General features: G+C 43.0%; 1 protein-coding gene across 1 annotated transcript in view; it reads left to right on the top strand.

The window, feature by feature from the left end:
- Positions 1–15,375, top strand: part of Ltbp1 (latent transforming growth factor beta binding protein 1) — a 399,918-nt gene extending 384,543 nt beyond the window's left edge. Inside the window, exons 31-33 of the mRNA XM_051167245.1 lie at positions 9,715–9,837; positions 13,707–13,856; positions 14,683–15,375. Coding sequence (XP_051023202.1) covers positions 9,715–9,837; positions 13,707–13,856; positions 14,683–14,864 — 455 coding nt within the window. The 3' untranslated portion in view covers positions 14,865–15,375. The remainder of the gene's footprint in view (positions 1–9,714; positions 9,838–13,706; positions 13,857–14,682) is intronic.
- The last annotated feature ends 10,833 nt before the right edge of the window (positions 15,376–26,208 follow it).

The raw sequence follows: 26,208 nt of genomic DNA, 5'->3' as shown, positions 1-26,208 counted from the left end.
ACTCCTAGACTGTGAGTGATTAACTTGAATATAAACAAGATGCCATTCTAAGCCAACCTCCTGGAAAATGCATTTATTTATAGTGTCTTCTTGTTTCTGTCTCAAGGAGGACACTACATTTCCTGTTTTATATAAGTTCTGACAATGTCATAAACTCTTTAGTCTTCCCTTATTAATTTTGTCCACTTGATTTTTTTTTCTCAAGTACCTTAGCTGAAAGGGAAGCCCACAGCTCTTAATATTTTTAATATTTAAACAGCCTTATTAATATCAGAAGTCAATCTTAAATATAGGGGCTGAGGATGTAGCTCTATTTGTAAAGTACTTGTCTATGAAGCACGAGGCCCTGGGTTCGATCCCCAGCACCGCATAAACCCAGCATGTTGTTGCACTTCTGTGACCTGAACACTAGGGGTGTAAAGACAGGAGAATCAGGAGTTCAAGGTCATCCTCATCCCACATAGCAAGTCCAAGGCAGCCTGGTCTAGAGACCCTGTCCCAAGAACAGACAAGTCATTTGAATTTCTACGTGTATTTGAATACTGTTTACCCACTTACTCAAATTCTTGTAATTATCATCCGACCTAAGTTCCTAATTCTAAAAGCAAATACATTTCACACTGGAACACCAAAGTTTGACTGTAGGACAGTCTGTTACATGGTTCTTTTAAACACAGTAGGCATCTACAGTAACCAGGGACAGGAGCGAGCACCGCACTCTGAACAAAGCACTACCACGGGCTTTACCACCTCTGCAGCCAGTATAATTACCATTTTAGGCCACCCAAGGTCACTGCATAGAGAAATTAAAGATTGACTCAGGCAATTGTTAGAGATTCAAGAGCCAAAACACAAGGCAAGCATTCTCTCCTCAGCCACGTGAGTCCCGTCTCCGTGTAAATAGGATCATTGGCTGCCATGTGTACTGATCTTTATAACCAGTCTTCCACTGACTGTATCACTTAAGGTGATAACAGGACAGAACAAATCAAACTCTATCCAACGGCCTGTGGTCCCCCTCAGGAAACAGGTCTCCTCTGGAGCTTCCCTACCATGCTGAAGGTACCCAGTGGACAATGCTTTCGTGGTCCCACAGAGCCCCATCTCTGAAGTGGGAAAGGGATCCGGGAAAGGGGTAGAGCAGTGGTTCTCAACCTTCCTAGTGCTGCAACCCTTTCATGCAGTTTCTCACGTTATGGTGACCCTGCCCCTTACCCCCCTCTATAACGTTATTTTCATTACATTTCATAACTGTAATCCTGCTACTGCTATGAATCATAATGTAAACATTTTTGGAAATGGAGGTTTTGGTAAAGGGCCTCCACCACAGGTTGAGAACCACTAGACTAAATGCATAAAGACAAATGACATATAGGGTGGGGAGGTCAAGCACAAAAATGGGGCATGGTAGATAAGAGTGAGAAGTTGGAAAAAGCCTAAAATGTGGGGTTCAAAACTGTGCTCTGGGGCCAGGGAGATTGTTCAACCATTAAGAGCATTGGCTGCTCTTCCAGAAGTCCTGAGTTCAATACCCAGCAACCACATGGTGGGCTCACCACCATTTATGAAGGGATCTGATGCCCTCTTCTGGCCTGAAGGTGTACATGCAGACAGCACTCACACATTAAAAACAACAAGGAAACAAAACAAACAAAACAAAACAAAACCTGTGCTCTGAGTAGACAAGGAGACCCCGTTCAGGTTATGATCACATTGTAGCCATTTATTTAAAACATGTTAGTAGAGAAATAAACACAGTTTGCCGAAGAGTAAGGATTGCCTAAAAATAACAGATTCCGATAGAGCAGGAGCAGGCTAAACTGCTGAAACCAGAGCAGTGAAAGCATAGAAAATAAGCTGTGTCCTGAGCCTGGTTCTCTGCAGTGGAGAGGACCAGCAGGTATCCAAGAAGCCACCTAGAGATGCCCCTCAAAGTTGCGAGCCTTATATTGCAGCCTGAATGTTGTGATAAGAACTGGTTGAAGCCACTGGCCCAGTGTCCCTAACCACGATCACAGCAGAAGGTCACAGGTGACGTGAGCACTTGCAACACTTTAATATTTGGATGTCTTGGATAAAGGGGTGGATGTTAAATCCATGCTTCTTTCCCCAGGGGCTGCACTGTTTGCAGCGCCAGCAAAGGTTTGGCTACAGCCAGTAATGCTAAGCATTCGAGGGAGGGAACCACACTGACGTCATATCCAACTCTAACCAAGCCAAAGTAGAGAAATGAAGGCACAGAGATGAAATAAGCCAATTCAAAGTCCAGCGATGCTGTTTCTAGATACAAGAAACCTAGTTGATCGCAAAAGAAGTTGCTTTAGCTATCTCAGCTTTCTATTTTGAAATTGGAGATGATAGGACCAGTTTTCTAGAAGTTTCCATTCAGTGCCAATTTGGACTGAAAGGTTTGCTCTGAGTAGAATTGGCTTGCATATTTTACATAAAAGTTGTTGTGGTTTTGTTGTTGTTGTTGTTGTTGCTGTTCTGTTTTGGCGTTTGTTTGTTTGTTTCTCCTTCTTTGTGGAGCCAGTTGAGGTTTGCTCTAAGAATGACTATGAACACATCTTGGAAAATCTCATAGCCCCAAACTGTGCTTGGGACTTTCAACCGAGAAAGGGTTGCATTTATTTTTACCTCTTTTTTGAAACTCTTTAGGAGACTACGGTGGTAGGTGCTGGCTACTGGCTTTCTAAAGCTAACCCCCGGCTAGGGCAGACAAGCCTTGGCAGATGACAGGTAGGGGAAGCTTGCTCCACTCTCCCTTCCGCTGCAGTGTGTCCCTTTTGACTGAGGATAGGCCTAGGCCACTAAAAAGAGCTTAGCATGCAGTCAGAAATTGGGGCCAGAGTAGAGGTGGGACTCAGTGTAGAACTCTTGCCTAGCCTGCATAAGGTCCTGATTTGGTTCCTGGAATAACAATTTTAAAAATAATAATAAATTGGATGACCTTTCAGAGGGTGGAGCCTAGGAAAGTAATTGTTTGCTCACCATCAACAGCCCAACTTTTATGAAAATAACGACTTTTAAGAAGAAAATATAGCTTGCTAAGGAAAATTCCTGACACACGGATAGCTTTTTAAATGTTTATTCCTGAGCCTTGAATGTCAGAGACCAGCAGAGTTGATGAAATGGTTGTGTTGGTTGCACACTGCTCACCTCTACAAGATGTCACTCACTTGGTAACATGAGTTCCTAGCAAGGATAGCCAAAGAAGTCTCTGCCAGAGTGAACCCCATTAGGATTGTAACTGATTGTGAACAGCCCTGAGGAAAGAGGAGAGACACTCCAAAGTGAGGTAAAATACCAGCATACAAAAAATTATAAAATGGAACCAGAGATCTTAAAATAATTCCAGATTTTAGCTAAGCAATGATGTCTTATTTCCTAGAATTGAGTGGAATACATGTTCATGAGTAACCATGTAAGCACTCAGTGTTAGATGATAGTGCGTGAGTTACTTAGAGCTTGTGCTCCAGATGATGGCAGTGGGTTCCGGGGGCTATCTTATTGCTTTGTTTGTTTAGAATCTCGACTTCTGACTCTTACGAGACTTTTAAACAAGTAACAGAGCAGTTTTCTCCATTGTAAACTTTTAAAGTAATGAGCAGTTAAAATACTCTAAAATATAATTGTACTGTTAAAGGAAATTGTGTATATTTATTATTTAAATTATCATAGTTAGTTGTTAAGAATTTGAGAATCGAACCTGACTTGAGCTTTGAAATACCCTTTCGATCCCTCTCAACCTCAGTTTTCTCAGGGGACAGGTGTGCGGAGTGGGTGGCAGCTGGTACAACATTGCTGTCTAGTGATTATTGCCTCACAGGTCTCCTCCCTTTACCTCCCGAGGAAACAGGAAGTATTCTACTTAGAATCAGGACACTCAGTGGCAGTTTTTGGGGGGGTCTTTGTCTTATAATGCTCTATCGGAGATATTTATTTATTTATTTATTTTTACCTTGCTTGTTTGGTTTTTTATCTTAAATGTTCTTTGTGTTTCTACTGCATGTTCCTGTTTTGTGTTCTTACGGTTTTCTCTATGTGTGAATGTCTATGTCCCTGCGTCTCCATGTGCTTCCTGTGCTTTTTCTTTGGGTCTTTTTTTCCCCCTGCCTGTTTATTTTGTCCTATTGTTGTTTTTACTTTACTATTATTTTTTAGATGTGTGTTTGTTTTCTAATGAGAAAGAGAAAGACAAGAGGTGTGGATTTAATGGGAGGATAGGTGCAGAGGGTTTGGGAGGTGTTGGGGAAAGAGAACCGTAATAAGATTACATTGTATGAAAAAAAATCTATTTTTTATTTTAAAAGAATAGAATAACACATAGAAGCATGGGGGGGACGGGACCCTGGAGAAGTCTTGTATTTTTCCTTAATAGTTAACAATAGAAAGGTGTGTGTGTGTGTGTGTGTGTGTGTGTGTGTGTGTGTGTGTGCAAGAGAAACAAAAAAGGACGAGAATATGATGAGCACACACATACATACACACATGCACATGCTCTATCGGGGGTTGACCCCGAGACCCTGTGCATGCTGGTCAAGCATTCAAGAATTGAGTTGTATCTCCCATTAGTTTGCATAGTTTTTTATATGAGATAAAACTTCACATAAAACAAAAGCAAGAGTGACCTGAAGTGACCATGTCCGTGGTGTTTGGTACATTCACAAGGCACACAGCCTCCTTTTTAGCCTTAAGTGTATATTCAGTTTTCTTTCTTAATAATTTCTTACTTGCTTTATCAAGAAAAGAAAAGAAAATGCACTCCTAGTAGGTATTTATCCTAATTTGTTGGCTTTTTAGATTGTCCCTTTCAAGAGCAGGAAGGGACAATGACATGACTTGCTCATCCTCCCAGTGACAGAAACAGAAGTAGACCCCTTTAGAAAAGGAACACATTGAAATCCCTCCCCTGTGTCCTCTTTGCATTGTTAAGCTTTGTCTGGCACCACAAGTAACCCCACTTCTTATTTCTTTTGAGACTGCCTGAAAGTAGACCTTAGTGGTATCTTCCAAGGCCCTGACTACTAAGAAGTGGCTGGGAACCTTCTACTAATAAGTTCCTAGTGAGGAACTCATGTTAGCGGCCACTGGTCTCAAGCTTCCCTGTGTGGCTGACCTTAATAGCATTACAAGAATATATATCAATGTTTGAACCCAGGTTTGAGGATACAAAGGGGACCTCCATTTTAAAATTATTTATTTAGTCGTATTATTGCATTTGAGGCTAACATTCTCTTCTGTCAGCTAGTCTGGCTAGCCAGCAGCCATCTGATGGGAAACACTGGGAGTGACTACACCGGAAAGCTGACCTTCAGGGAAGGCTGGGGGTGGGCAGGCTGGATTGGTATATGGCTGTGAGTTCCCTCAAAGTGTTATGGTTTACAGGAGTCCCAAGGAATATAAGCCCTGCCAAGACGTTAGACTTCATTACTTCCCTGTCCTCGACAAGTACAATTTAATTGAACATTAAGCAATTTGATCTCCTTCACCTAATAAATCCAGCAAATTCAATAAACATAAATCCTGCTAATGATAGAGCTGACCCTGGTGGAGCTGAGCTCATCGGCGTTCGTGGTTATGACTCTCCCTGGAATTTGAACCACAGATGCTCGTGGCTGGACAAAGCACTTACCTGACGCTCGCGCTCTGGGGAACACATTGAACAACTTTCCTTGGGTGCCAGAAGAGCAGCTGCAAACAGAAAGCTGCTTGGCAGATAGAGCACTTCACACACACACAGAGCCCTCTGCTGGCCTTAGACATGGTACGCTATAAACTGTAGTGCTCTGCTGAGAAACAGCCAAGAGGCAGCTCACCAGAGCGCCAGAGCGCCTGTGGACTCTCCTTTTTCTATGTGTTCTCTGCAGGAGACAAGGGTGTGTGTGTACTTCAGTGCTAAGCTAATGCCTCCTTGTCTGCCTGGCTCTGGTTGTTTAAATGGTTTTGGTTTTAGTTTTGGTGTTGAGCTCAGGGTGGCTTTGAACTACTGATCTTCTTGCCTTCGCCTCTAGAGTGCTGAGATTATGTGTCCTCACACGCAAATCTTAAGGTATTTTCTGTCAATGGTACTCCTACCCTGTCCTCTGGCTTACATTGTCTCCATTTACTGCTCACTTATAGAGTGACATGCCAAGTTTCCCATTTTTCCCTTCCCTTCCTCTCTCCTAAACACCACCCTGTTCATCCCGCGTTCTTGCCAAGTTCATGCTACCTTCAGGCTCTGATTGTATAAATGAAAACAGCAACACATGAATCCCTTTTGATATATCTAAAACAAAGGGTGGCACAAATCTTGTTCCATAGATGGGGAAAATTAAGTTCACGGAAACAGGTTCAGACCGGGAGCTAAAACAAAAAGAAATGAGGACAAGACCCCAAGTGTATTGATCCTAGGTCTCGTTCGGGTTGTGTATATCTGTTGTGCCTGATTGTGTGTGTTTTGTGTGGGTGTGTTGTGCCTATGTGTGTGCATGTTGTATATGTGTTGTGTGTGTATCATGTGTGTATTATGGTGTACATATGTTGTACCTGTTTGTGTATATATTGTGTATGTGTTGTGCTGCATGTGTGGTTGTTGTGTACAGTGTGTGTGTGTGTGTTGTGGTTGTTGTGGTGTGTGGGTGTGTCTGTATCTGTCTGTGATGTGTGTGTGTCTAATTTCCTACCACAGTTCATACTTTTAACTTCCTGCAAGCAGGTTGACTTCTCTACTCTGGGCAGGAGTTTATTTTCTGACTGTGACAGGCATGCAATACAGTGCGGTTCTTCTAAGTCTTAGTGGGTCCTACTTAAGTAGTTCTACTAAGGTCTTTCTGGTCCCTTCCTTCACCAGCACAGGGTGGAAGAGTCTAGAATGATCACTAAGAAAAAAAACCAGCCCCTTTCAGCTAAGGAAACGTTTCCATTTCACAGCAGGCTAAGCAGTCACTGTGGCAAAAGCTCACTTCCGTCTCTTCCCTCCCAACATCATGATCGATTAATAATGCCTGCTTAGACCTGTTGGGAAAAACACCTGGTAGAGAAATCTGAATGAAATGTGACTCCTCCGCTCACTACAAAAGACCTGAGCCTGGCTCTTCCCACATAGACATAGTTAAATTTCATTCCTCTAAATGTTGAGCTCTGGTGTGTGAAACCCCAAGTCTGGCCTCTGCTGCATTTCTAAAAGCTGAATTTAATCTGCCTCAGACAATGAAAATTTCACCTCCTGGTGGCTCACGTGCCAGAGTGGCACTGTGACATGTGACTGTCCAGACCAGCCCCACAGATGTGTCTGTCATCAAGAATGGAGATTTCCTGCCAGTGTACAGTAATGTGCTTCCCGTTGCTTCTGACAGCAGGGGTCCCAGACCCACTGGCTCCAGGGGGGTAGTTTTTTTTTGTTGTTGTTTAAATGTTTTTCATTTAAAGTAGAAATCAAAGCAGGACCATCTGTCGTATGAATTGGCCATGCCAGGAAAATTAGTGTGATCAATGGACTGGATCTGTTTAGGGCACTTAGTGGTGGTGTCCCATGCCACTCCATGTATCCCTTTCCTAGCTTTGATCTGGAGCTGAGCATTCGTGCTCAGGGAGGAGAGAAATGCCATGAGGCAGGGGAGAGCCATCGAGGTGTTAATATTTCCATTCGCTGTTCATTTTGCATTTGTTTGGCTAGATCCCCAGATGGAAACGTTCCGTGGGGGTCTCAGAAAGGAGGGCCTCTCGAGATCGGCTAAGCAAACCGTTGTTCTGCACCTAGCACCCGGCGACTAGATGATTAATTGTCGTTGATGTGCCTAAGAAGAGGAGGTTTTGGAAAGCAGAGAGGCATAAGAACAAAGTATGCTGTGCTTGTGCTCGTGGGGAGCTGGAGGAAGAGACGGCCAAAGTTCTCGTGGGTTCTCCTGGGGAACTGTGGAAAGAGCTCAGGGATCTGCTATTCTTGGCCTCTGTACCGCAGTCAGCCCCGACTCACTGATGTCCCCGTAAGCTAGACTCTGACAGTGAGCCAGATCTAGGCCTAACCGCAACCAAGTGCCTCCAAATTAAAGTGGGTTTCTCTCAGAGCTTGGGGTGCTCAGAGGCCAGAACATGCTAGAGATTTGTTCTCCTCCGAGTCTGAGGAAGACATCTTAGCTACTTACCTATGCCTCATTGGATAAAACCTTATGCTAATCTCTAAATCTATTCTCTACTCCAGGCCTTCGTAGTCTATTCAGACACACCCCATGTTTTGTTGGATAGCATTCTTTCTCTAGAATCTGGGCTTTGTCAACCTGATGTTAGAACACGCTGTTTATGTGGAATGTGGTGGCACACACCTTTGGTTCCAGCATTGGCAACCTGTGATTCTGTGATTCTGAGGTCAGCCTGGTCTGCATTATGAGTTTCCAGGCAGCCGTGTCCTTTATGAGCAGAGGTGCACATCTTCAGCTACAAGACAGAGCATGTGGTGCAGAAGTGAAGCTTACCATGCAATACATTAGAGGCAGCGAGGCTGCAATCCTGGGTGGCAGTGCAAGGCAGAAGAAGGGAAGAGAGAAATGAGGCATGTCTCGGAACGGCCAGATCCCATATCCCTCTCTGCCACCTCTCCAGCCATGGCCAAGTCTGGAAGCTTCTTTAAGAACCACTTGGCAGTGTCTGGTCATAATTTAATCTCTTGTGTCTGTACCATTGATTAGGTCTTTAAAGTTAATCCAAAATACTTTTTCCTGTAACATAACTAATGCTTATCTATGCAGTTGTAGTTCAGGTGCAGCTTCCGGGCGGCTGGTTTTGGACAGTCTGTCCTTCCTCGTCATGACCACCTGAGGTCTCTCCTTTGACCCTGATAGAAAGCGAGTACTTGTTGCAGTGAGTCCGGTCATTGCATTGCGGAGAAGAGCCCAGGATTGAAGCCAAACATCACTGGCCAGGCCCTTTCTGTGTCACTTGACATCCTGGAACCTCAAGTCTCAGTGAGGCTCCCTAACAGCTGACAGACATCCCCGAGGGGACTACTCAGCCATTTCTGGATTATGTCTTCCAAATAGAGTACATGAATTGATTCATTTTTAATACCCTCTCTTGGTCACACTGTGGCTTGGCTATAAAATATTGAAAGAAGTCCTCCCTTTGAGATGTTCAGCAAATGTATATAAATAAAAAATCAGGAGAGATGACCTCAGCTCTTAAAACTTGTAAACGTTTGTACAGTTCTGCTCTCAAAGGGAGGCTCCTAGTGCTGTTTCCAATATTAAGCAGAACTGACAACAGTTTGTGCTCTATTTGAAGTGGGGGTGTTTTTGTTTGTTTGTTTGTTTTTGGCTTTTTGTTTGTGTTTTGTTTTTGAGTCAAGAGTCTTGTTCCAGGCTCTGTTATGTCCTTACTGAAATTATTAGTTCATCTCGCAGAATGGCTTCATGCAAAGTGTTGGGGACATCTGGAGTCTGGATGCTGTTTCTAGAATGTTTGTGCATGAGGAGAGGGGATGCAGGCAGTAGGACTCCTACCCTGTCCCAAGGCTCAGTGGGTTCAGAGGCCTGACTGGTCCCTGGTGCTATTCTCAGAGGATGTGTGTGGGTTTTGATTTTTCACCCACCGTCCAGGAATGAAAGCAAGCCTTTACAGGTCACACTAGCCACATTCCAGATGCCTCTGAACGGGTTGTGTGATGCCACACTCGCTGCTCTGAAATTGTGGCATGTGTGTGTCTAATGTAACTCAACAGTGTCCTTTCCCTCTCAGATGACTATGCCCAGCTGTGCAACATCCCTGTGACAGGGCGGCGGCGGCCATATGGACGGGATGCGCTGGTGGACTTCAGTGAACAGTATGGCCCAGAGACAGATCCTTACTTCATTCAGGATCGTAAGCACAGTCATTCAGTCATGTCAAGTTAAGATTACTCTGTTTCCAAAATATGGATCGTTCTGAATGCAGATCTGTGGGTTTTGGTTTAAACCTACCCATTAGGATATCTGGGTGGGACCGAGCAGGCTGGTTTTATAAGTCCCTTGAGTTATAAAGCCTGCTGCTCTGGCTTTACAGTAATGAAATAGAAATGGTCCTATTGTTCTCATTGCTGCAGTCCAATCATTTATTTTCATGTCAAGACATGGCCTACTTCCATTTCCCTACAAGGAAATGACAAATGCTCACCACACCAACTTGATCTTCACAAGTGTTTTAGAGTGGGTGGTCAAAAAAAAAAAAAAATACCTTTTTGGTCAAAATTGGGTTTTTTTTTAGAATTCACTCATGAGGGGATTTATTAAGAACGGATGAGGGGCAGCTTTTATGGATTTGTGAGCAGAGCTTTCATGGGGGGAGGCAAGAGTGAAAATAATGTCCCCCCTAGAAAGGAAGTGCCCCAAAGCCTACAGACCGAGGGTTCTGTGTGAGGAAACCACACACACACACACACACACACACACACATGCACACACACACACACTGTGGCCATAGGAGAGACAGCTGTGCTTTGTGCCTTTAAATAGGGAAGAGTGAGGTTTGAAAGCACAACAGTTCAGAATGAAGATGGTGGCAGGTTGGCTGGGAGCTTAGCTGCATAGTAATAAAGAAATGCTAATTCAGGGACCCTCCTCATCTCACAAGGAATGTGCCTCACTTGAACAGCTGGACCACATTCTCACATGCTGGATCCTCGTGGACCATGGACTCTGGCCTAGGATGTTAGATGTTTCATAGTTACAAAATACTATGAAGTTTTTTTCCTCTTTTGGGCCCTGTCACCTGTTTCCAGAGGCCACCAATTAGTAGTAACCCTGAAATGGCACCCAGAAACTTATAGTTGTATTTGGGGTAGTTTCCACTGAGTCAAGGGGGCTTTTTCTTCTTCTTCTCCCCTTACACATAGGGAGGTCAGATACTCTTTTCATCCCTCTGTTCTTTGAGCTCTTTGGTTAGATCTACAATCCAATAATACAAGTACTGATGAATGAGAGAGAAAGCATAAAGTTTAGTTACGGCTCCACATACATGGAGAGTTCACAACACAAGAGTAAAGTTTGAAGAAATGGCCAGCACATCCTGCTTTGAGGCTTTTAGATGGTAAACAATAAATTTATGAATAAGTGATGACACAGAAATATCTAATATTACAATAGAATAGTAAGTTCTATTGATCCCCCTGAGAGACTTTAGGGGTTGGGGGGGCGGTGACAAGGGGCGTGACGAGAAGTTACTGGAAGGTAAAAATTACTTCTAACAGTTTTTTCACTCATGTTTATTGCAACCCCAACCACAAGGCTCCCTGACTGAGGCTGTTTTCCAGCTTGAGTATCTGAAGGCCTGCCACCCCTGGAGAATCTTTACAGTTCGGTAGGAATAGGAAAAGGCAAGGCAGGTAGCATGTTCAGAAGTAAACAATTTCTTAACTGACTTGAAAGAGTCAATATACCAGCTGGGGCAATTCTGAGATGGCACACTCTTGACTCCGTCAAAGCATGCTGTGTTCTGTCCATCCTGCAGAATGAAGAAAGCCATGCTTCTGTCACCCCAGCAAGGCTGATTATCACATACTTATATGGCCCCTCTATAAAGTCAAGTACAATACAATTCTAGAAGGTTCCTGCTGTCCGTGCCCAGGTCTTCCCAAGGACAATGACTGCCCTCCTTCCTAACACGTGTGTTTTGTAGACTTGCTTTTATCAACAACACATGACCCTGAGCTACTTCCCAGAATGGGCCTGAGTACATCCACAGCCACAAGGCTATGGTCACATCACATCACAATGACGGTTACAGATCAGTAAAAAGAAGGGGGAGGGGCAGAAATACCAAGATCCAAAGAAAGCCCACAGATCTAGAAACAGCAGGTAAGTCTCTCAGCAAGGAACCCTGAACCCTGCACAACTTGTGTGTGCTGCCTCTGCTGAAATCACATCCTATAGCCTGTGACTTTATACACTGAGCTATCCTGAACTTCTGTTCAATGCCACCATGACTCTGAAGTTTCTTTCCATTCACAAATGTCAACACATGTGTTGGCGTCACACTAGGCTCCTATCTGGCAACATGGGAGAGAATTGTCATTTGACATCCAGTTTTGATTACACAATAGCCATCAAACAGCCTGCGTGTAAAACTTCTCCCCAGCCCGCCTGCTCTCTGGCCAGTAGCAAGGGTTCCAGGCCCTGCTGCAGAAAGGACCACACTGAGTAGTCAGTCATGAGGGAGAGGCTAAGTGAGGGCACTCATCACGGTCATGGTTTATAGTCTCTGTCACCTTCACTTGGAGCAGTATTTCCCAAACTGATTCGTTAGTGCAGAAATTTAGGAGGTCTTGAGTTCCAGTTGTCAATGACACATTGTAATTCCTGAAATAAAATGCAACCTTACTAATCGTGAAGTTGAAATAATGATGTTGCTGTGATTGATACACTTGATTTGAAAATGCTTTGCTAAATCTAGATTTCGTTTTAAGTGTGTATTGCTCAAATCAGCTTTATGTATCTGTGACATTGTCTGAGGGCCTGTTTCTTTCCTTCTTTAAATTTGGCCATGGGTCCTCATAAATGTTTTAAATTTTTGTTTGTTTTGTTGTCAGGTTTTGTTTTGGTTTTGGTTTTGGTTTTTTTTGTTTTTTTGTTTTTTTTGAGAGGAGGGGGAGGTTGACAGGGTTTCTCTGTGTAGCCTTGGCTGTCCTAGACTCACTTTGTAGACCAGCTTGGCTTCGAACACGCAGAGATCTGCCTGTCTCTGCCTCCTTGAGTGCTGGGAAGAATGAGTTAATTTTTTAAATGGAGTTTTCTAATGGACTCCTATGCAAATTAAGACCTCCTGGCCTGCATAGCAACAACATTTTGCTGCCCCCTGCAGTTCCAATGGAGAATTACCTCAGAGGCCCCATACTGCTAAAAGATCTATCTGGCTATAGTTTTTTAAAGGCCCTTTGTGGAGAGATGATGATCTGTGACAGTGTACTTGAGGCATTATGTATTTGTATTTACAACTTCCCTCTCTAGGTAGACAGCTAAACACTTTCGTGGCTCATGTTGTTTTTATATTGTTGAAAACTCTAGACATCGCAAATGGTTTCAGAGCTAGTGTCTAAACTACTAAACTACAGAAAGAGCCAAACACGGGTTTCTTTGTTTTGTCCTTTATCAAAGCTTTTTTGTTTTCTAAACACAAGTGTGATGTACTTTCCTGTTTATCAAGATGTTTTGCGTCAGTTCTATGGCCTTTATCCTGTGGGGCCCTGTGGAAGGCTCACTGGGAAGCCAGAGTAAGCACACCCCACAGGCCACAGACAACCTGCTTCTTAGAAAATGCCGATGACCAAACACCCATCAAGGAGTCCACTGGCTCCATCCCCAAAGGCATTCTGACATCTGCCCACCCTACTGAGAATTCAAGTAAAATGTTCAAAAACAAAAACAAAGCAAAAAACAAAAACCCTACGTTTCCTAATTTGAAAGGAAAGACTCAACCCCATCGTTGTTTTCTCAAAACTCAAACTCATGCTTGCTTTCTCAGATTATGTGATTTGAGTATGAAGTATTAGAATTCAAGAAATGGGCTAATTTGTGTAAAAAAATTGTTTTATGCTTAAAATTGGGCATAGGCATACTTGATAGTGAATTCTAAAGCTAACAGTAAGTTATCAAAAACAAATATATAAAATAAACCAGAGTCTTAGTAATAATAATGTGATCTTCAATAGGGGAGGAGGGTGAACACTTCTAACCAGGCCCCTGGCTTCTCCTTTGCAGGCTTTTTAAATAGCTTTGAGGAGCTGCAGGCTGAGGAATGTGGCATCCTCAGTGGCTGTGAAAATGGCCGCTGTGTGAGGGTCCAGGAAGGTTACACTTGCGATTGCTTTGATGGATATCATTTGGATATGGCCAAGATGACCTGTGTCGGTAAGAACGAGAGTGTCCAATGAGAGACTCTTTATCTCCTCTGACTTCCTCTCATTGGCGAGGTATGTTTTGGATAGATGGGTGGGGCTACAGTTTGGGAAGGTGAAAAGAGTTCTAGAAATATACATTAAGTTTAATTATGCTTCGTGCGACAAGTCTATACACAAAAATAGTTAAGACAGTCAATGGTGTATTCTGTATTTCTTTCATGACAACTAAAACTCAGAGGTATTGCCCACTTAGAAATCCTTACTTTTTTATTCACCTCAGAGCCAGAGACGAACCTCTGGGGCTTTGTGCATGCTAGGCTAGAACTATACCATAAAGCTATGCCTCCAGCCTCACCTCCAGTTATGCTAAATACAGAGGAAAGGCCAGAATGTCTCAAGTAATTCCTTTGACTTTTAAGTTTAAAATTTGATGGTTCAGTAAGTAGTGGTTTCCCTGAGTATATGACACAAATATAAAAGAGGGAAGGCATCTAGAACAGATAGCAAGGGCTGAGGAGATGGCCCAGTGATTAAGAAAATAGATAGCATCCCTAGCAGTTTGGATAAAAATCTTAAGAATCACCATTCACACTATAGCTTGTCTATATAAAATGTCAAGCTTACAAAAAGTTGACATTATACTAAATAACAGGGCAATTCTAGACTCTCCTTGATAGTCTATTTTAAGATCTAAGAAGACGTATCTTGCATATTGAAAGAGGTAAAAGAGAAAAAACTGGTTTCTGTGGCCAAGAACTGTAGACAGCACCCAGGATGGCGTGCTGGCGCGTGGAGTGACCTTAAAGACTGTTGACCTGTGGTTTGGTTTCTTGCAGATGTCAATGAATGCAGTGAGCTGAATAACCGCATGTCTCTCTGCAAGAATGCCAAGTGCATTAACACAGAAGGCTCCTACAAATGCGTGTGTCTGCCGGGCTACATACCATCAGACAAGCCCAACTACTGCACACCGCTGAGCACCGCATTGAATTTAGACAAAGACAGTGATCTGGAATAAAGAGGTAGCCACGTACCCTGCGCCCATATACTCTGCACTGTGTAAGGAAAAGTGAGAGATGTACAACTGAGACACTGCACCTAACCCAGAACGTGGCAAAGACAGAAACAACACGGAGTCGAATGAACCCCAAAGACAGTGAGCGGACGGAGCAGCGATCAGATAGGTGTGACAGACCAAATGGACATTTCTCCAAAAATCCAGTATATATAGTCTGTTCATATGTAAAATTCAATGGAAAAGAGGCAGGACAGGGCTGTTATTTTAAACAGAGGTTGTATTATTATCTTGTTTTGATTATTATTATTATTTTTTTGCTCTTGCTTAAATTTGGCTTTTAAATAGTGGTGGAAATGTTTTATATGATTTTTTTCTTTTTGTTGTGCGCTTCCTCAGCTGCGTTTCTTTCTTCTGACGTTAATCTCAAGTGCAAACATCTTTGACGAAATGTTGCTAAGCTGTATTATAAGTATTGTGACACAGGGTTGTGCTGTTCTTTGGTCTGGAGCCTTTAAAAAAAACAAAACCAAATTGTCTGTCCTGTGGAGCAGACAGTGACTGTTAAACTTTTATACACGTTTGGAGCAGGGCGGGGAAACACCGTTATTTTCAGTGTATTACCAGGTTATTATTTTCAGTGTATTACCGGGTTTCCCATCAATTGGATCCCTTTCTTTGGCTGAAATGGAGGAACTTCTTAGCATATATTAGTATTGTGTGATGTGTAAAGTCAACCCAGAAAAGTTTAAAAGCCTCAACATCCCCCAAATATTTACCATTGTATGTTATAAGAAAATAAAATCACCATTTTTGTAGGAAAAAAAAAAACCCTGTGTGGACAGAAGTAGTTGTACACCCTCCTCCTGCTGCTGCTGCTGCCAAGTCCCCCAGCCCTTGGTTTTTATCCAGTGGTCTTCCCTCACTTTAGGCTTTCATGAGGTAGGACTAGTGACAGGTTGATCGTCTCCTTCTTAAGTTCATATGCTGACAAGCTGGAATCCCCGTGCATTAGGATGCAACTCTGTTTAGAGACAGGATCTCGAAGGAGGAACTGAAGATTACATGAGGCCAGTGGAGCAAACTGATACCCAAGATTACAGGGTCCTTAGGTGACAAGGAAGTCAGGACCCATGCAGAGGAAAGACCATTTAATAATGGCAAGAAGATGGTCTCCTTACAAAGGCCTCAGAGGAGAAGAAGTCAGCCCTGCTACAGATATCGAACTCCAGAACTCTGAGAACATAAACCAATAAAGCCAATATAGGGCTCATCTAATGGGAATAATGAACAGAGAAGACCTTTCAAAGCCCTGGTCCTGACTTTTTATGGACTAGGCCTAGCAACGATGGCCGCTTCTCACTATAAACTGAGATTCAGATGCCATTTTTTACCAAAAACTAAACAAAACAAACAGTGCCTCAGCGGACCCTGTGGAAAATTCCCCTAGTGAACACTTCCTTGAGAGGCCTTTGCCTTCTTATGTCTGTAGCAAGCATGGTGATAATACCTCAAAGACATAGGCCTCCTAACCTTTGGAAACTGTCATTATCAAGGGACATGCTGTCTCAGAGAAGACTCTTAGTCCCTTTGGCCCCAAGAGGAAGATGACCTTGGATTACTTTAGTGGCCTCAAGTAATAATCCCTGGGGCTGCACTTGGAACCTTAAAAGTGGCAAGACATAAAGAAAGGAGTAAAGGAGATGTGACATGGACAAAGTCGGATACGACATGAAAGTGCCTCAACCCACCACTAACCAGTAAAGGGCATGAACCAAAGATGTGGAGAGCCAGTGAGAGCTGGGAAAGATGGGGAGAGAGCTCTGCATTTGATTTCCAGCCATAGTGACCTGCACTTGTAATCGCAGTGCTGGGTAGGAGGAGACAGGCAGATCACCAGGGCTTGCTAGACAGCTAGGCTAGCCTATTGTAGCCTCAGGTCAGTGAGAGACCCTACTTTAAAAATAAAGTAGGCAAAACCAGGTGCGGTGGTGGATACCTTTAATCCCATTACTTGGGAGACAGAGGCATGTGGATGTCTGTGAGTTTGAGGCCAGCCTGGTCTACATAGTGAATTCTGGTCAGCAAGGGCTTCATAGACGAATCCTGTCTTTAAAAAAATATGACAAAACCAAAACGAAACACAACAACAAAAGCAACCAACAACCAAACAAACAAAACCTCACCAAACTAAAAAAAACCAAGGTGGATGGCACTTAAAAAATAGTACCCAAGGTTGTCCTCTGGTTACCACAGGCATGAACACACATTTATACCCACTCAGAAACATGTACATTTATACACAAATATCACACACACTCAGTTTTAACATTTATATTATAATCTCATAACTTAGTTTTAGTATTTTGTAATAAAAACAGGCTGACTTCGACTCTAAAAATGTGTTTTGTCAAAAATTCTGATATGTATGGCGTAAGGTTTACAAATATGGTATTGAATCAATGATACAAATAGTGTGGAAATCAGTATTTTGTAGAAATTGTATGAGAACAGAATATTCTGCTCCTAATAGCATCTTTGTTAGAGTTAAGATGACAGAATACAGATCCCTGCACTCAACTCCTTTAGGAATAACCAAATTAATAACTGCATATATTTTGAGAAAAGAGACAGAAAATACTAAAACTAAGGCTTCAGAATCTTCAAATTTTCAGAGATTCCCCCCTCCAAAAAGAAAAAACAGTGTAAAAATAGAAATAAAACTCTGACATACTTTTGGCTCACTTAGAAAAGTAACTTGAAATGTGTGCAATAGTCTCCCTTTGGGAAAGGATGTCATGTCATCTCCCAAGACACTACCCAGTGTGATAAGGCCAGGACCCACCTTAAGAAGTGAGATTCTAAGTTGGGATGTCCCTGGCCTTCACAAACCCTGCATATTCCATCCCTGAGATTCAGTGGCCCTGGCATGGAGTTAAGCTCCTCTTCAAACTCATCTTGGCCCAGCAGAATGCCTGTGATCCAAGCCTCCTGGGTACTTAGCACTGTAGGACATCAGTGTTTCCATATGGAGAAGCGTGCCATCTAGGAGAAGGAGTGTGCCCTCTGAGACCAAGGGTGTGATCTGCCACACTTAGACTCATTTCATGCCAGAACTGAAGGCCAGCACTCACACAGTTCCCGTTCCCACTCTCCCATTGTACTATGCTCAGAGGCTATGGCTGACAGGACAAGAAGGAAGCACAGGGACTCTGAGCTTCTGCTCCAACCACAGAAGAATGCTGCTGGAGGGACCTCCGAGTATCACTCTGTATTAGAGTACCCTCAGCTTGGGAGAGCTGGGAGCAGATTTCCTCTCATCCACATACCTTCCTTTTCTGTTTGTTTTCAGGTGAGCGCTACCCCTGATGCAGTTACAGGTTGAAAGCTTCAGCTACCACCTACCTCACGGCATATGCTGCCAGAGGGAGCCACAAGAGGAACTTGCCCAGGCTTGATCCACTTGTGAAAGCACTTCATTAGCATTTTGGAGATAAGCATCATAGTGATTCCTGACATTGTTCATGTCCCCCAGCCCCTGTATATGGCCTGATAAGTCTTGACAGCAGCACATGGCCAGGAAAATCTCTATAGGCTTGGACGAGATGGGATGAGATATTCCAAGCCCAGAAACCATGAAGACTGTAGTTTCACACTCCATAACACTAGCCTTCAGAAATAAAGGAAAATTAAAATCATTTCAAGACAGGACAATATCGAGAGGCCTCATAAACAGCTGAGCAGCCTTTAAAAAGGGAGTCCCAATCTAAACTTACACACATGTAAATACCAAGTCTAAAAAAATTAAGCACACGAGAGAAACAGAAGAACTGTCTGTCTGTCTGTCTGTCTGTCTGTCTATCTATCTATCTATCTATCATCTATGCAATAAACATACTACAAAGATGAAGGAGAGAGGAAAATATAAACAAGGAATGTTCAAAACAACTAGAAGACAAGAACAAGAAAATGACATGAGTGGGGCCCCATCTATCAATTAAGTGAAGTAAAATTTCCAATTAAAAGTCTGGATATTAAGAAACAAAAACAGCAAACTCACCTCGCTAGTGAATGTGCACAGAGAGGTGGGGCATGGGGTGAAGAGAGATTAGAAATGTACAATGTAACAATGTGCCTTGAGGATTAAAAAAAAAAAAAAAAAAAAAAAAACAAAACAACCCCAAAATTAGTAGAGGTGATAGATGGCAATATCAGTGCAAAAATAAACTAGAGACTGAAGAAATAAATGATTCCATGGCAGTCCAGCCTGACAAGCTGGCGTTCCCCTACTTGGGGTTACTTCCAGGAGCATGGCCAATATTACAGGCAGCTACGTCACTGAAGACGTCTCCCATTCTCACTCATCATGAGCCACTTCTTTACTCTCAGGGAGAGGCAGGGTCTTGCACCTCATGAGTCTTCTCCACCTTCATAAAGGGATGTTAGTGGGCCCGGTCTTGTGAGGGTCTCGTGTAATCACAGCTGGTTTCACAGCAACAGCCAGCTCACGTCCAGAGGCCAGAGCCCCACCCACAGCACTCCACCCCTTCCTCTGACTCTTACACTCTTCCTACTCTCTTCTGTGATGCCCTCTGAAACTTGAAGAGGATGCAAAAAATGCATGAGTATTTTCTCCAACTTGGGCTAATCATTGGACTACAACGTCACAGCAAGAACCTTATTCTCAGCAGTTTAGCTGGCTGAGTTTCCACGGTAGCCATTATCCACTGAAAAAGGAAATCTCCCTCCTAACCCAATGTGGACAATGGCAATAGTCTATGGACATGCACATAACTGTTAAGAAAAAAAATTGATAGCCACATCACATCCACTTAACAAAACAGCAGGAATATCCTCCCATTGAAGCCTAGGACCTTTACAGTTACAGAGTTTTTTTCTGGCTTACAGTACCAAACATGGGTTCCCTCCTATGGTTACCAACTGGCTTATGGGGCTCTGACTAGCTTTGGCCAAACTTATCATGGATGAACCATTGCCAAGTTCTTATGTCACCAAAGCCACCAAACTGTTTCATATCCTGAGCCCACATCTTCACACTAAGATCAGCATAGCACTCAGCCAGGACCAAGACATACACTCATATGGCTTTCTATCGCCCAGGTGAACTCTTGCCTAAGACCATTGCAACAAGCCACAGGTGATGCTAGTTGGGATAGACGTCTGATAGGCTTGATTTTCTTGTGTTCCAGAGGCTGTGAGAATCTTCTCAGTGTGATGTCTCATTAGCCCAGCACTGGACTTCAGGGTGAAGTCTATTCTAATTGTTGTTATCATCTGTGGCCTCTGCACTCATGACCTCACTGTACTGTGGTCACCTGCACAAAACCTGCAGAAGACTAGGCTAAACATTTTGTCATGGGTGGGGGAAGGGCTCACGAGGTACTGTCGATCACTGAGAGACTATTAACAGTTAATGGTGGCTGTAGGAAAGGAGGTCACTTTCCTTTAATGGGATAGCCCAGGCTCTACTAACCTCCCACATATGCTCATGCAAAGCAACTCTAGTTAAACTCAGTGGGACACACACACATACACATGCACACGCGCACATGACATGAAGGTAAGTGGGGAGGGGTTGCTTTGGGGAGAAGAATGGTTTTGGCAGAAGGAGCAGAGATGAGAGAGGGTAATGGAGCGGGAAGATGACTAAAATCCATTCTATACATGCATGAAACTATCAGAGAATAACAAAATGAGAAAACATTAATATGGAGGCACAAAAGATTCAGAATCACCTAACCAACCCTGTGGAAGAAGAAGAAGAAGAAGAAGAAGAAGAAGAAGAAGAAGAAGAAGAAAAGAGAGAGAGAAGAAGAAGAGAAGAAAAGAGAGAAGACGAGAAGAAGAAGAGAGAAGAAAGAAGAGAGGACAGAGAAGAAGAAGAGAGAGAAGAAGAAGAAGAAGAAGAGAAGAAAGAAGAAGAAGAAGCAGAAGAAGAGAGAAAAGAAGAAGAAGAAGAAGAAGAGAAGAAGAAGAAGAAGAAGAAGAAGAAGAAGAAGAAGAAGAGAAGAGAAGAGAAGAAGAAGAAGAAGAAGAAGAAGAAGAAGAAGAAGAAGAAGAAGAAGAAGAAGAAAAGCCGAAGGCATCACTATCCTTAATTTGAAGACTGGCTACAGAGACACAGTAGCCAACACCACGTGGTGTCAGCATAAAAACAGACCCCCCCCCCCAGACCATGATACAGAACAGGGATCACAGAAATAAATCCACAGGTACTGAGCCAACTGATGCGCCTCAGAGGCACCTGCAGGATATGCTAGGGAAAGCCTCTTCAATAAATGTACTGTGAAAAGATGCCCATGTGCAAAAATGAAGACTCGACTCCTATCTCTCACCCTGTTACAAAACTGATTCAAATATCAAAGTCCAAAATTCAAGACCTGAAACTAGTAGAAGAAAATGTACTGGAAACGCTTCAAGAGATTGGCCAGGGCAGCGCTTCTTCTGGGTATGACTCCCAAAGCTTTAGAAACAGAAGCAAAAGTAGACAAACATGACCACAACAAAGAAACAATGATAGAGTGAAGATGACCTATGATATGGGAGGAGATATTTGCCAACTTTTCCCTGCACAGAACAAATAAGCAACTTGGAATCCTTCATAAGAAGACCCTGACTCTGCCTACAGTGAATTGCACTCTTGATTTAAAAACGTTTGCCTCCAAGAAGACTGTTATATGACATTTGGGACCACAAGAGGAATAAAAGAAGCCATTCCTTTTGGGGCCAGAAATGTAACCGAAGTGCTCTCAGTAACTTACTTAGCATCCCGAGCTCATCATTTGGATGAAGGGCCTCGGGGCTTTGCTGGGGAGGACCTGGAGATGGACTCTGTACCACGTTCACCTGACAGCATCACCACTGGATGGCAGTAAGAATCCTCCAATTCCCCTCTGTTCTCTTTTCAAACTAACTTGCCCTTTGTCTGGTTAGGAATGCTTTGGGAGTTAACTTTTTACCAGAATATCCTTATGTAAAATGCATTTAACATAGAAGACTCAAGATCAAAAAAAAAAAAAAAAAAAAATTAAATTAGAGAGAAAAAGACAAATTGTGCTCAAAACAAGATTAAGATATTTAGAAAACAGTTAATATTGTACAGTTTCCCCATTAGCTAAAATGAATGGTTGGTATGCTATTTAAACATCAAATTAGGAGGAAAATGTTGAGGTATAGATTATGCAAGTTCTCCTAGAGACTATAAACCTTTAAACTTGGACAGAATAAGGTTCTGAAAATAAGAACATGGGTGTTCTCTTTCATTGATTACCTCAGCATTGAACAGATTCAGTTCCCAGAAGAGACCTTCAAACCAAGACTCAAAACTCTCCATATCAAAAAAAAAAAAAAAAAAAAAAAAAAAAAAAAAAAACTCTCCATATCTAAAAATGAGCTCATTATACCTTAATTCCCAAGCTTACTCAGTCAAATGTTTGACAAAAATTAATTGAAACGTGCAGACTAGGGCTGGGTATTAGGAATATAACAGTACCCAGGACTCCCAAGGCCATCATAGCCAGGGGGCTAGATGCACAGCTTGCCTAGATCTGAGAGTCACTTCCTGCCACCCCACCTCCCACAGCCAGTTAATAGCAGGCAGTATTTATTCTCCACCCCAGATATCACTGGATTCCATCTATGTCTCACCACTTCCACTTTGAACCAATCTTAACAGGTCTTCCTGGCTTTGGGTGTGCCTGGAGTGTTAGCCATATCCTCATCCCTGAGGCCTCTGAGGCCCTAATCCCCATGTCCTCCTTCAACAGGATGCAGGGTTTGTTCCTTTATTCCAGATAAGGAAATGCCAGCTGGTACCCCAGTGCATCCCCGGGTGCCAACCATGCTCTTTCCTGTTCTATCATCCCAGCGTGCTGTGTCATCATGACTAGTTGCCTGAGATGTGCCAGTCTTCCAGTCGCCCATCACATCACCTTTCTGGGATGGCTCCCACCACTGGTGCAGGTTAGGAAACTAAATGCTGATGTGGAGAACAGCACACAGGAATTGAATTAGGGAATGTTCTTGGGAATAATTTTCCTGGAATACAAGTTGTACAAGAAGATGGATGACAAAGCAGTTTCAAGACTGTCCACCTCACTGAAGTCTGAAATTCTGCCATTTAAAGGTCTGTGCTGAATCAGATAACACCAGTGGCATGCAGGTAAGCGTGCGCGTCATTCCTCTTGATATGCTGCTATCAGCTTAATGGACTGACTCTTCCATGAAGGAAGCACCAGTTGAATACCATTGGCGAAATGTCCTTGATGTTTTCCTCTTACTCATCTGTAGGAATGTGTTTTGTTCTTCTGAATTCAGTGACTGTGTTTCTACAGTTTTCTTACAAAGGCTAGTTCTATTTAAAATCCTTTTAAATAAATTTTTTATTTGTTTCTTTCGGATTTATTGTTTGAACCTAGCGCCTTATGAATACTAGACAAGTACAATTCAACTGAACTTTTATTTATTTAATTCACTGAGTGTTTATTCATTCATTCATTCATTCATTCATTCATTCACTCATTCACTCATTTTCCTTTTTAATGGTCATAAAAATAAAGGATAGAATCTAGCAAGTACCAGAAGCTGACACATGTGAAAAACATTTGTTCTTTGACCTGAATGCATGGGCAATAATAATCTATATTGATATTTATTTCTTTAGCATTTTCTATATGTCTTTTCCCAAAACAATCTCTGAGGAGGGAATTCTTTTTAGGTAACTGATCTATTGCCTTACAATCATAGCAATGTGGTTTGTGTTTCTTAATTAGTGACATAAAAATAAATTCATAGTGATTTGTGGCTTTCATTGCTTAATTATAAAATATAAAGCCTCAAAGAGAGCTTTTCTGGTTTTTTGTTTGTTTGTTTGTTTTCTTAGACAGGGTTTCTCTGTGTAGCTTTGGCTGCCCTGGACTTACTTTGTAGACCAGGGATCCACCTACCTCTGCCTCCCCAAGTGCTCTGAATACAGGAATATACCTCCACACCTGGCTTCAAAGGGAGCTTCTAAGCAGTTATAAGATTTTGTGCATCATGTTAAAAGCCCAGTTTGTTCTGTATAACTTTAAAATCTCTGGGGAAATCCTTGGAGCTTGTCATCCTGTTCTGGGTGTCTGGCTTTTGAATATCCTGCTAACTAATGTGAGATACAGCTCTAGACGTGGTACACCAGCCACCCAGAGAGAAGCTTGTCACTGAGGGCAGTGGGTGTGAATTTGTATTTCCAAAGGCCTAGCATGAGGTAGGGCCTCTATACTTCAGACTGGCATGGCGCCCAACCCTGATGCCCTTGCCTCAACCACCTGAGTGCTGGTTTGTATGTGTGCATCATCACACCAACTTTCTTTATGATGAGTTCAGATTGACAAATTGGCATAGTCTATATCATCTGATCTGATGATTTACACACACACACACACACACGCACACGCACACACACACACACGCACACACACACGCCCACGCACACACGTGCACACACACACACGCGCGCACACACACACGCACGCACGCACACACACGCACACACACGCACGCACACGCACACACACACACACACACGCACACACGCACACACGCACACACACACCTTCTTCCACTTTTGTAACCTTACTTGGCTGTTGAAGAGCTTGTATCTTGAGTAGGAAGATTTCAGTTGCATTTTACTTAATTTACTTTGTGTTTATTTTATTTTATTATTTTTGAGACATGGTCTCTCTATGTAGTGCTAGCTGTCCTGGAACTCACTTGGTACACCATGCTATCCTCAAACTCAGAGACCCTCCTGTCTCTTCCTCCCACATGCTGGTGTTAAAGGTGTGTGTCATCACACCTGGCTTCTTTTTTTTTTTTTTTTTTAAGATGGTACTGAAAATTGAACCCAGGGTCTCACATATCTAAGCGAACACTCTACCATTCACCTAGTGTTTTCCTTTCACCCATGTCTTGGTTGTATTTCTTTTAAAAATATTTATTTATTTATTATCTATACAGTGTATGCCTGCGCACCAGAAAAGTGCACTAGATCTCATTATAGATGGTTGTGAGCCACCATGTGGTTGCTGGAAATTGAACTTAGGATCTTTGAAAGAATAGCCAGTGCTCTTAACCTCTGAGCTGTCTCTCCAGAGAGAGGGTCTCACATGATCCGGGCTGGATTTGAACTCACTGTGTAACCAGGGATGACGTTATCCGCCTTCACCTCCCCAGTGCTGGGAATACAGACATGTGCCACCATGCCTATTTATGCAGTGCTGGGGATTAAACCCTGAGTTTGGGGGGGGGGGGTAGGGGCGACTAGACAAGCACTCTAACAAACTACGTCTTCAGCCTGTCCATTTGTATTTTAAATAAAAAATTAGAGAGAGAAGTATTTGAAAGCCCCAATTTTTCATTATCAAGGCTGGCTCTGTAAAACTAGAGAACACTGTGTAAAAGCCTCTTTCCTGGGTGCTTGATGAAGGGCTTGGTGCTTGTGGGAGGAGCCAACAAAGTCAGCCCTGCCAGCCCTGCCAGCCTTGCCACGATGCTCTCTCCATTGAGCCTTGGGGTTGTAATTAGAGCTGTTACCATAGGAAGGTTGGTGGGACATCAGCACTGAATTTGAAATGTTTGATGTCCACGTCATCCAGGCCTTTTGCTATTCTGAACTTGTACAACCAGTTTTTGGAGCTGAATGAAGACTTTTGCTTCTTTTGATCTTGTCCACTTGTTTCAGCCAAGAAGATAGTTTAACAATTGTCCCCCCCCAACCCCCACACATACGTAGATCAAGACACTGTCTCAAAGTGTAGCCCAGGCTTGTTTGAAATGTGCTACATAGCCCAGGCTGGCCTTGAACTCATTAGTCCTTCCGTTTCAGCTTACTGTGTGCTAGCATTATAGGTGTGTGTTTCCAAATCCAGCCTGACAAGCAGGTTTTAGTCTGTCATCTATGATGACATGCTTTCTGTGGCCTCCACATTTACATAGCTGCTGCAACTTTACTCAGGACATGAATACGTACATCGAGGTGGGTGTCTCTTTAAAGCAGAAGGCGGCAGAGACACAAGCCAACTGCTTCCTTTGATTGAAGTTGCTGACTCCTCTGAGGGTGACAATGGCAGTGTGGTTTGGTCTGCAGCTTTCTCAGTGCCTACTCTTGGGGTGTCTTCTGGATTTAAGATCAGACAGAGTGGACCAAGTAATTCTTAGAGATCTCAGGTCTCACAGTCCCCTTGCAGGCGAACTCTTCCCCGGGTTTCTCGGCAGCTCCAGTCAGCTTCCTGGCATCCTTATGAGTCCCTCTTAAGAGAGACATTTAAATAGAAATCTATCTGTATTC

This window comes from Acomys russatus, chromosome 1 (genome assembly GCF_903995435.1).
Source record: "Acomys russatus chromosome 1, mAcoRus1.1, whole genome shotgun sequence".
NCBI lineage: Eukaryota > Metazoa > Chordata > Mammalia > Rodentia > Muridae > Acomys > Acomys russatus.
Note: the sequence above shows the minus strand (reverse complement) of the source record. Positions and strands in the feature narration are given on the sequence as shown.